A 12,072-nucleotide genomic window follows, 5' to 3' on the forward strand; every position below is an offset into this window, starting at 1 on the left:
TCAGTCACGTGACCCTCCCCCTAGCAACGAGCACTGGCGGCCATGTTGGTGCTCACTTGATAGTGGGGCCCTATGGAACTCTGTATAAATGGCAGATGTTTTCTACGCCATTCACAATTTCCCTGCAAAACGTTTTGTCTCATAATCATGGTGTTTTGCCTCGTGGTCAGATGTTGGATTGGGACTGATAAAGCACACACCGGTCGGGTAACAGTAAGATTGGTTTTGCGTTTCTCGTGTAGGACGTGTACGTGCGGGAACATACGATCGCGAAGGGACTAACGACTGAAACAAAAGTGGATTTACTGACATACGAACAACGGATCTAAATAGTTGAAGTTTGAGAATCAACGTGTGTGTATGGAAACCTTTTGTATCTGGTCGAAAAGCAAGTTACAGGCCCGTTGTGTAACACAGTCGCGGCACCGTGTAGTCGCCAGTGCTTGAGATACGTTCATTCATAAACTGGGGGTCTTTCTAGCCTCCATAGCAGGCTCTAAACCGGCCTTTTTGGGGGCTAAATAATACACCTTTTGCAGCCAGCCCGTAACCATCAGCCACCCCCGTAACCATGTTGCCGGTAAAATGGTTACGGGGGTGGCTGATGGTTACGGGCTGGCTGCAAAAGGTGTATTATTTAGCCCCCAAAAAGGCCGGTTCAGAGCCTGCTATGGAGGCTAGGGTCTTTCAACGTCGAACTTTCCCGATCATAACGTACTCCCTGTCAGCAAAATTTCTCACGACACTCAAGACACTGTACTACGTGGCTGCAGGCCTTGTAGCACTTGTATGCTGTGAACTGATTTTATGCGTACTCTGTAAACAGTTTAGCGGCCATGTTTGTAGGCTGCTGGGGTACCTCGCTCGTCGATAATGGGTAATTTCTAGTAGGTGAAATTGGATTTTTGTAGCGAAAAGGATGTGAGGCTGGAGACTCTTTGCATATAATAAAACAGCGATCAGACGACTTCGCATTCCTTGGAAATTTAGAGAGCGTCGGACAATCAGAAACTTCGCTGCAGGGTGAGCACCAACATGGCCGCCCACGGAGGGCAGGGGTGATGACGTCACGTGAATACGCCCTATATTGTAAAGGGTGGGGCATCCCACACTGAGGTACAAATAAGGTTCCCACGCATCACATGGGTTCACTATGATGACCAAACCAGGTTACCATGTCATGAAATACGTTTACACCTAGTGTAACCCATGACAACATACTGAAACCGGTGAACTCACATCCTTAAACGGTAGCCTCCGATGCAGACTCCTCCCGGCTGTTTTCTTTTTCAAGTTACATTTTTTATACTATTACATTTTTTTTTCTTATTCCCGGCCAGCAATAAGAAAAAAAAATGTAATAGTATAAAAAATGTAACTTGAAAAAGAAAACAGCCGGGAGGAGTCTGCATCGGAGGCTACTTAAACGGCCCCTGTCCAGGGAATAAAGCATTTTACCCTGGGTACAAGTGATTGGATCGTGAACTGTGGATGGCACCTTTTGCGGATCAAATTGATAGCGCAGGCTTGTGTTGGCCTTGGCCCCTACCCCATGTACGTCTCCAGGGTTTCAGTATCTATTTCAAATGTTTCGGGGCTATCACAACAGTAACTGCCTTATGCAGGATCGCACGAAGGGCTACCTGACGACATACAAGTACAAGGTGTCCGATAAGACATCGATTTGAGCATCTGTTCTTCCGGGCTTGGCGGACTCTTCTAGAGTTGAACTTGCTTGTGGCAGGACACACACGCACAAATGCTCAGTCAAACACACGTACGCACGTACACATGTATACATACATACATACATACATACATACATACGCGCACACGCACGCACACACGCACACACACACACACACACGTACGCACATGTATACACATACATACATACATACATACATACATACGCACGCACACACATGCACATACAGTGGCACACACATTCCTTCGATTCAACAAGGTTTCACAAAAAGTTGCCTGAAAAAAAATTATAGTTTCGTCAAGTTTTGTATGTAAGGAATCTGCAATCATTTCTGACGTTTTTATATCGCCATGCACGCAGGCAGTGGCACGAAATCCCGGTTTTGTTTACATGAATGATGCCGCCCACTCATGAGGACGTCTCTGACGCCCTACACAATAGCAGTAATAACGTTCTTGGCGAAGGTAATAAGTGCGTCGCAAAAAAAATCCACGTGAAAAAATCATAACCTTCCATATAATGATATCGCCCACTCATTCGAAGTACGCACATAACATGCTTTCAAAATAATAAACCACCGACTTGAGTGGATTTTCAAATGTCCACATTTCATTCTTAGGACATATGAACTTGAAGTGATTTCGAATTCCTTACAAAGGTAAATTGGTTTTTATCTAGTGGTTTAGTCAAATTGAAGTGAGTGAGCTATAATTATGTATGAATCAAGGCCATTTTCCGTTTGACTCACTCCTCGCAAGCATGATCTACACTCGGAGAGCACTGTGACCTCAAAAAATCTCAACGACAAATCTCAGATAACGCTATCTTCTCGTGACTCAACAAGCTAGAAGTGAGGAGAAACTGACTCACAGTGTCAGTGATGTCATGGATTGATTCTTAAGCCTATATAAGAACACTTAAAGACGGGACCGGCTCGCCTAATGAAATTCTGCTAATTTCATTTCACACAGAATGACTGTACACTCCTAATTGCATTTAAAACCAAATCGCTGTAATTGGTAGTCGTCCATAAGTTGGTGCCTAACGTTATATAGTGTTAATAGCTTTTCAATTGGCTGCGGTATAGATCAAAAAGCTCAACTCAAAATCACTATCCAGCGTTTTAATGCGCCTGAATTAGTCAAAAGCGCCATGCACTTGTTCGATCATCTGGGCCACTGGCATTCTATACTCAGCATCTCTTACACCTTGCCAAATCACTTGTATGAAGGAGTGGCCTACTAACTGGAGAAATTGTATGTGCTTACATTTACCAACTGTTACATGGGCCTGCATGCGAGGTCGATAAAGTTTATGGTGTTTTCAAATCGCCATTCTCCTAATCGTGCCGAATACCTGCCCTTATCGTGCCAGAAACATGTGCCGGCATCAAAATTAGATTTTGTAATGTTTTATTCATGTTGGTCCAAAAAGGCCACCCTTATGCATTAATCATTTTCTTTCATCTTTCTGTACTGTACCGTAACAACTGGTTCAAAGATGCTTAACGCCGTTCGCCAGTAATACATAAACAGATCATTTGTCTTCATCGCTGTATATCATGAATTCTACTGGGCTGTCAGATTCAATCTTTCACATTAATAGCCACAGTCAGTTTTAGCACCCACTTCTTCTTGATAGCAATGTAAAGTATTGTCCTGATACCTCCTTTAGTAGCGTCGTAATTATTATGGCCAAGGTTATCTGCCTATGATTAACCAATGAAAAGATACGTATATACCAACAAGACGATTGGGTATAGTAAGGTTCACTAGTGATCTTTAACTCTTTTGATTCTTCTCCCAGATTTCTCAGATTCTCTAGGCGTCAATTTTATTGACCCAGAATATGAGCCAATCTTGCAGGTAATCCGATACTTATGATACAGCAACGCTACCGTACGGAGGTAAAGCTTTGAAATTCGTTTATCAGAGAATTGAAGCAATCATTTTCACGGCTTTTCATTTCAAGATGTCGTCGGTTAGGTGGCTTTACATCCTTCCTGCCGGTAGCGTTCTCATTAATACAACAAGCATCATTCTTCCTATCCGATATCCCTGTCTTGTACGGAGAGGTGAGATGATCATTAACCCCAAGGATAGAACGGGGAATACAAGAGAGCGGGCTGTCGTACTGGTGATGTCCGCTTGGTGGGATTATGTTCTCATTTATGTAATACTCCGAGTAAAAGAATCCGTACCAATGTATTTCTGACAAACTTTAAAATGTATCAACAGTCCATTATCACCATCACATGGTAGTGGACCAAAATACAATTTTCTACATACTAGTATTCTAGTAAGGTAACGTATAAGTAATACATATGTGTAGCGGCCACCTGAGCAGAAGTAGATTGGGGAAAATATTCGTTACACCTAGAACTTTCGGTGACAGTTGTGCTTGAATACATTTGTTACAATAGCACAGCAACAGCTAAGGTAAAAGTCTAGGTCAAAACAATACGCCAGAAAGAAAGCTAGGACTCTTCATCATATGTTTATTCATTAGCGAAAGGAGACTACTTTTCACTTCGAAAATTATATGTTGCACCACACTGAGATTCCCTTTCTCGTCATTTCAAGTTTGACATGAAGCTCATATGTAATCGTACTTAGGACACCATCAGTTTTCTTTTATGACTCTTTAAATCATCCTACTTTTGATCAAATAAGTGACTGTATTCTAAAGTGTAGCTAGAAAGGAGCATAAATATATCTACTTTTTTTCTGATAGTAATTTCTACCTACCATACAAATAAGATATAATCCATGGAAACATCCAATGAAATATCAACTTATTCATGCAGGCAATAAACGAATTAAATACCCATGTAAAAGAGTCGGCAAAGCAATGCATAGAGTTTTAGCTGCTATGTTTCTAACGGTTCATTTGCCTGCATTTGCTTGAGCCTTCTATTGAACTAGTGCTTGTTGTCCACGTGCAGAGCTACTTCCTTGCTGGTCTTCCCGCGGTAGTTGACAGCGGTACAGGTGTACACCCCTGTGTCCTCCTCCCTCGCCTCTGTCACCACCAGGGTACCGCTGCCCAGTACCTCCATTCTGGGGAACCCCGACTCCACAGCCAACATGGCTCCAGTTGGGGTGGTCCAGAAAAACTCGGCTTCGGGACAGCCCGAGATCTTACAGTTCAGCATGGCGGTCTGGCCCTCACGGGTGGAGTTATCACTGCCGCTCGTATCGATAGAAGGAGCTTCCACCTGTTGGCAGTCACACGTCAGACTGGCCAGGGGAACGTCCGTCAGGTCTTTGCCCTTAAGACTCGGCGGGCTGGCGCAGGTCGCACTCACGTACGGCGGGTTGACTCGTTCGCGTAGCCAGGTGACGAAGGCCTTGAGCTGGCAATCACAGTGGAAAGGATCGTCGTACGCGATCATGGCAGTGAGGTTGTCGAGGCCCTCTAACATGTTGCCTGGCAGGAAGTGCAAGAAGTCGGTTTGGTCAAGTTCCAGTCTAGTCAGATTGGAAAATGTCACGTCCAAAAACGTCCCCTCTTCTATCACACGAATGTGTGACCTGGACATCGAGAGAACGTTTGCATGATTCATAGGCATTGGGAAAGACGCACGGTCAAGATGGACAAACGGGTTATCCTTAAGATTTAGGGCGACCTGCGAAGGAAGGATCGCTAATGCCGGAGATACATGTGCCATGTTGGTGAAATTGTTTCCAGTTAGAATCAAAATCCTCAGTTTATCAAGACCGAGAAAAGTGTCGGGATTCAGATGGCTGAGTCTGTTGTAGGACAGGTCTAACTGATTCAGATCCGTCAGACCATGGAGCAATCCGTCACTTAGTTCCACCAGGCTGTTGTTTTGAAGCCAAATTGTTGTTATGTGCGTGGTGCTCTGGAACGTTGTTGTTGGGAGAGTAGACAACTCGTTGAATGACAACCACACTTCTTTAAGAGCATTCAATCCTCGCAGCGCATTTGAATTCAATGTTCCCTTCAGACAGGTTATGTTGGACAAGTATAGCGTGGAGAGCCTGCATGGAATAGAGAATAATGAATGAGATTTGATTATCATCTTTAAACTGTCGACTGTAGTAAGCAGAAAATACGTTCATTACAAGGTTAGCGTTTAAGATAATACACAGTGATCATCTTAATAAGGGAAAAACGTGCCTGTGTAACGCTGAAAATTGCTCTTCCAGGGTCTCTTCGATGGGGTTAGAGCTCATATAGAGCACCTCAAGCTGGTAGGCGTCATTCAGGTCGGTAGGAAAACTATGCAAGTTGTTGGAGTTTATGCTGAGACTTGTCAGAGACTGCAAGCCGGCCAATGAAATTTCTGTGATCTGATTGGAATCCATGTAAAGTGCTACAAGGCTGTCAAGATTTCTAAATGCCCCGCTTTCAACTTCATAGATATTGTTGCTAGCGATACTCAAAGACCCCAACCGGGGAACTCCGTCGAAAGTGGAGTTGCTGATTTTCGATATTCGATTTCTATTGACGGACAGACTGCTAAGTTTGGGGAGATTTGTAAAGACTCCTTCCAAGGAGGTTAGTTTGTTATAAGCCAGAGAAATAGACAATAGTTGAGGAAGGCCTTTAAAAACGCCCTCCAAATTTTCAATGTTGTTATAATCTAGGTAAATACGCTGAAGGTTTCTGAGAGGGGAGAAAGCGTTAACATCCACGGCGGTGATGGCATTTCTAGTGAGGTACAAACTCTCGAAGCTGGTGTCAGTAAAGGCATCCTTGCCAATATCAGCGATAGAGTTATCGCTGATATACAAGGATTTCAACTGGGCAGAACCCTTGAAGGCGGAAGAGGTAAGAGACGTGAGCCTGTTGGAACCGACGTACACAGAAGTCAGGTTTGGGAGGCCACCAAAGGCGCCCTCTTCCAGCACGGTAATATTGCCGAAGTCCAGCCTGATTATTTGAAGGGAAGGATGATCGGTGAATAAACCGTGTTGGATCATCTCCAGCTTGTTGTTGCGACCATCAAAAGTGGTTAAGTTCTTTAAGCTGCCAAACAGTCCGGTCGGTAGCTTGGTGAAGGAGTTGTTGGAGAGTCTGAGGTCCGTGATCGTAGGTAGATTGTCGAAGGTTCCGAATTCAACTGCAGACAAGTTGAAATTCGACCAAACGTTCAGCTGTGTCAGTTTGGGCATGTCAACGAAGTCACCCATTCGTAGTACCGCTAATTCGGTGAAACCTAAATGAATAAAATATATAGATGTTCCCAAAATGAATATGAATCATGTATTCAGTTCTTCAGACGGAGACAAACGAATCACGGGGGAGAAACCTCGTTATAGTTTTGAATTTCAACCTCAAGACGTTTTGTCTATGTACAATGTAGGTAATCAAAACGTGAAAACGATTTGGTGCCAATGGGCAATAGAAAATGGAAATTGGGCTGCTCCATGGCAAAAAAGACAACCGGAAATTACAGACACACACAGAGTCACAAACTTACTGATTTCCAATAGTGTTGTGTTCTTTGGAATGTCCCTTGGGATGGCACTGATCTCCGGTCCACGACAGTACACCGCGATTTCATACTTTTCGACGTTATCACAAGTGCAGTACATCGGACAGGCAGACGACCCGAGGAACATGCACACGGCAACACTCATGATAACAAGAAGGACACAGGGTAATCTCATGGTGGGAGTCATGCTGGAACCGAACACAAAGAAGACACGAAGTAACCAGGATGTTTTCTTCGTTATTCCTTCTTTACCTACTTACAGTACTATAGTTGAGGTCGCTAGCCTTATCACAGTATTACAGCGAAAGTAAAAGTACCTTCATATGACTATAGAATCATATATCATTAATTAGACTATTTCACCATTAACTAGGGCCTGAGTAGCCAGTTTCGTGACTGCGCCCACGTATGCATGAACTTTGTGCATAGCAGGCGGCGGTACGTTTCTCACACGTGGTTCAGTCTCAATAGCGTACGTTCGTAAGATTTAGGGACAAAATGTTTTCAAAACGTATTCATCACTCTAGATGACCGATGAGGTTTTGAGGAAGTGATAGTAGCTTACAGAAATTTGAAGAAAAACAAAAAGAAGACAGAAATGCTCACATGTCCTTTGTACATATGCTCACTTGCATGGATGAACTTTGACATGTTTACAAACGTTGGTCTTTGGACAATCACATGACGGTGGGGTCACTTTGGGACATTACCCTCGTATGTCAATATACATAGCGGTCACCTGAACAGAATCAGAGCTGGCGTATACCTGTTACACATAAAGCATTCAGTAACAGGTGTGTTTGAATACCTTCGTAGCGTCACAACGGCTAAGACGAGTGGGTATGTAAAAGAAATACGTCAGAAAGAAGGCGAGGACTCTTCATCATGTGTTTATTAAATTGCCAACTGAAACTAGTTTCCACTTGTTCGAAAATTGTATGTTGCACCACACTGATAGTTAAGCATTCGCACTGGTTCTATATTGTTCTCATGCTTGTTATCTCAAGTGTGAAATAAAGCGAATGAGTAGGATGACTGATCCTTCGGATATGATTAATCTACTTTCATAACTCTTCACTGATCATTTTGTTGCCAACTAGATAGGTACTGCAACGTAGTGTAATAACTGGTAAGTAGCAAAATACTATCTACCTTTTCCTGAAAGCATTTATTACCTACAATACAAAATTGTTATTATCCAAAGACACATTCAATCAAATATAAACGTCTTCGCGAAGGCTGTGAAAGAATAAAGGTGCCATGTAAAAGAATCAGAAAAATGATCCACGGCTTTTCAGCTGCCTACATTTGTGTAACGTTCTATTGCCTAGATTTGTGGGCCTACTCATTACTAGTGCTTGTTGTCCACGTGCAGAACCACTTCCTTGCTAGTCTTCCCGCGGTAGTTGACAGCGGTACAAGTGTACACCCCTGTGTCCTCCTCCCTCGCCTCTGTCACCACCAGGGTACCGCTGCCCAGTACCTCCATTCTGGGGAACCCCGACTCCACGGCCAACATGGCTCCAGTTGGGGTGGTCCAGAAAAACTCGGCTTCGGGACAGCCCGAGATCTTACAGTTCAGCATGGCGGTCTGGCCCTCACGGGTGGAGTTATCACTGCCGCTCGTATCGATGGAAGGAGCTTCCACCTGTTGGCAGTCACACGTCAGACTGGCCAGGGGAACGTCCGTCAGGTCTTTGCCCTTAAGACTCGGCGGGCTGGCGCAGGTCGCACTCACGTACGGCGGGTTGACTCGTTCGCGTAGCCAGGTGACGAAGGCCTTGAGCTGGCAGTCACAGTGGAAAGGATCGCCGTACGCGATCATGGTAGTGAGGTTGTCGAGACCTTCCAGGAGATCGCCTGGTAGGAAGTGCAAGGAATCGTCCTTCTCAAGTTCCAGCCGAGTCAGATTGGGGAATGTAACGTCGGAAAATGTTCCCTCTTCTATCACACGGATGTGAGTGCTGGACACCGAAAACGAGTTGACATGCTTCATAGGCACTGGGAAGGACTCGCGACCAAGATACACAAACGGGTTGTAGTCTAGGGCCTGGTACAGAAGAATGCCAAGATTTGCAATTGCCGGAACTACATGTGCCATGTTGGTAAAGTTATTTCCACTCAGAGAAAGGGACCTGAGCTTGTCAAGACCGAAAAAGGTGTCCGGGTCCAGGTGGCTGAGTTGGTTATCGGACAAGTCCAGCCAATTCAACTCTGTCAGACCGTGGAACAAGCGAGGGCTCAGTTCCGTCAGGTTATTGTTCGCAAGCCATATTCCTGATATGACCGGCGTGCACTTGAAGGTTGTGGGTGGGATTGAACTCAGACCATTGTTTTGAATCCACACAGCGCTAAGGGCATCACAACCACATAGCGCCTTTGGATTCAGTGTCCCCGCTAACTTCAGACTGGTAATGTCAGACAGGTACAGATTTGCGAGCCTAGATGAAAAATATAATAGTAAGAAAATTATGATAATGAAATACAAAAAGCAAATAAATTCTTTAAGAGTCGAATACAAAATATATTCAGTTTGAATCACGGAGAAATTTACCTGTGCAAAACTGAAAATTGCTCGTCCAGCGGTTCTTCGATTGGATTGCTGTTCAAAGTTAGGTACTCAAGCTGGTTGGCATCTTCGAAGTTGGTGGGGAAACTCTGCAAGTTGTTGACGTTCATGGTAAGCCTCGTAAGAGAATGCAAGCCGGCCAAGGAGATTTCCGGAATCTGGTTATTATCAATGTAAAGTGTTGAAAGGCTGTCCAGGTTTCGAAACGACCCACTTTCAACCTCAGTGATGGCGTTATCACTTATGCTCAAAGAGGTCATGGCAGGGACACTGTCAAATGTCGTGTTGCTGATCTTCGAGATTTGATTTCCATTCAACGAAAGATATTCAAGCTTAGGGAGATTTTGAAAGACACTGTCGATGCTGGTGAGCTGATTATCAAACAAGGAAACCGATTGAAGATTGGGCAGGTCTTTAAAGACACCCTTCAGGTCCTTGATGTTGTTTTGATCCAGATTAATATACTGGAGCCCTTTCAGTGGGGAGAAGGCGTCGATATCTACGGTATCGATGACATTGCTACTGAGGTACAACAACTCGAAATTGGTGCCAGCAAAGGCATCTTTGCCAATAGCAGTGATGGAGTTTTCGCTAACATACAAGGTTTTCAACTTAGGCGAACCTTTGAAAACGGACGGGTTAAGAGACGTAAGACGGTTAGAACTGAGATATATGGAAGTCAGTTGAGGAAGGCCACCAAAAGCGGCATCTTCCAAGTCGGCAATGTTGTTGAACAATAACGTGATCTCTTGTAATGAGGGATGGCCAGTGAATAGACCGTGTTGGATAATCTCCAGCCTACTGTTGTGAGCGTCAAATTTCTCCAGATTCTTCAAGCTGTCGAACAGTCCGGTCGGTAGTTTGGTGAAGGAGTTGTTGAAGAGCCCCAGCGAAGTGATGGTCGGTAGATTGTCGAAGGTCCCCGGTTCGACCATGGTCAGGTTGAGGTTCCACCAAACGTTCAGCTGTTTCAGTTTGGGCATGTCAACGAAGTCGCCTTTCCGTAGCATGGTAATAGGGGTAAAACCTGGAAAAATAAGATGTGGTAACGTTTATATGAGCAAACGATGAGACTTAGACATTGCGACATTCTTTAAACAGTGACAGAAACATAACCCGGAGAACGGCGTTATGACTACAAAATTCGATGAAGTATTTTTAAGTTGGCTGTGTTAGAATGGTAAATGACAGAATGCTTCTCCAATCGGAAATTGGAAACATGGGACGGGCCTCTTTTGTTGCAAAATATAACCAAAGACGCATCGAAGAGACCTGAAAATATATACTTACAGACATCCAGCCGTGACGTGTTCTTTGGAATGTCTCGTGGGATAGAGGTGATGTTTTCTCCACGACAAAACACCGTGTATTCGTTCTCAAAGTCATTACAATTGCAGTACTTCGGACAGGCAGACGAACGGGGAACCCAGCCCGCGGCAAAAACCACCAGAAGGACACAGAGCAGCCTCATGGCTAAGACTGTAACCAAACACAAGGAAGGTACTGATTAAGTAACATGTTGACTTTCTTCGTCATGGCTTCCTACCCTTTCTTTACGCTGGTAAATTGAAATCGTTCGCCATTTTAGAAAGTAAGAATAGGAAGGAATTGCCTCGCTGTTTGTCTGTTACTTCTGATGTCTGATTTGCCCTGAATGCTACATTTTTATCTAAAAAGAACATTTATTTGGCAGCAACGAAATGTTGATACGTGACCGTACGACGGATAGAGAAGGGATACACGCCCCCTAATGGTTCCTTGTAGAATATATTTGTTTCGCTGGGCAAAGATGTTACATAATCAACGTCTGAAGTGCATAGTGACCACGCTGTATGACAAAGCAATATATTGAAACCCCTAGATGCTTGAAAGACATGGCAACAAGCAATGAAAATAGTAATTCTTACATGTTTTGTCCACGTACGTGCGTTCCTTTGTAGCTCCTGTATGAACTTTGACACGTTTTGCAAACATGAGTCTTGAGACAGGCACATGACGACGGGGTTACTTCAGGTCATTAACCATAACAGTCACCTTTAGTAGTACCCTGTACCAATACCACTTTCATGGTATGGGACCTCTCAGGGCATGGTTGTGTATGCATGATTTAAATGCCTTAGCGTTACAATGGCATAAAATATCAGGTACTTCAAATATCATTTTCCCATACATTCAATACATACAGAAGGAAAATTGAATCTGTCTATCATGCCTACCACCACGTGTACATATGCACGTGACAGGCGGTAGCTAGGGTTGCAATTCTGTTTCTTACTAGCATACGTTCGCAACATTAAGTGGCAAAATGGTATAACGTCTGTGTGTTGTATG

At 44.0% G+C, this 12,072-nt stretch overlaps 2 protein-coding genes across 2 annotated transcripts; both read right to left on the reverse strand.

Annotated features, from left to right (window-relative positions):
* Positions 1 to 4,149: 4,149 nt before the first annotated feature.
* Positions 4,150 to 7,396, reverse strand: LOC136432671 (insulin-like growth factor-binding protein complex acid labile subunit). Its single transcript, XM_066424117.1, has 3 exons — positions 7,158 to 7,396; positions 5,852 to 6,893; positions 4,150 to 5,712 (listed from the first exon to the last, which is right to left on the reverse strand). The coding sequence occupies exons 1-3, from the start codon at positions 7,357 to 7,359 to the stop codon at positions 4,629 to 4,631; spliced, it is 2,328 nt and encodes a 775-aa protein (XP_066280214.1). The 5' UTR covers positions 7,360 to 7,396; the 3' UTR covers positions 4,150 to 4,628.
* A 653-nt stretch (positions 7,397 to 8,049) lies between these two features.
* On the reverse strand, positions 8,050 to 11,694 carry LOC136432674 (insulin-like growth factor-binding protein complex acid labile subunit). The gene is made up of 4 exons (XM_066424119.1): positions 11,649 to 11,694; positions 11,032 to 11,220; positions 9,727 to 10,768; positions 8,050 to 9,613 (listed from the first exon to the last, which is right to left on the reverse strand). Exons 2-4 carry the CDS (start codon positions 11,210 to 11,212, stop codon positions 8,524 to 8,526), a joined length of 2,313 nt encoding a protein of 770 aa, XP_066280216.1. The 5' UTR covers positions 11,213 to 11,220; positions 11,649 to 11,694; the 3' UTR covers positions 8,050 to 8,523.
* Positions 11,695 to 12,072: the final 378 nt, after the last annotated feature.

This window comes from Branchiostoma lanceolatum, chromosome 4 (genome assembly GCF_035083965.1).
Source record: "Branchiostoma lanceolatum isolate klBraLanc5 chromosome 4, klBraLanc5.hap2, whole genome shotgun sequence".
NCBI classification, from domain to species: Eukaryota; Metazoa; Chordata; class Leptocardii; order Amphioxiformes; family Branchiostomatidae; genus Branchiostoma; species Branchiostoma lanceolatum.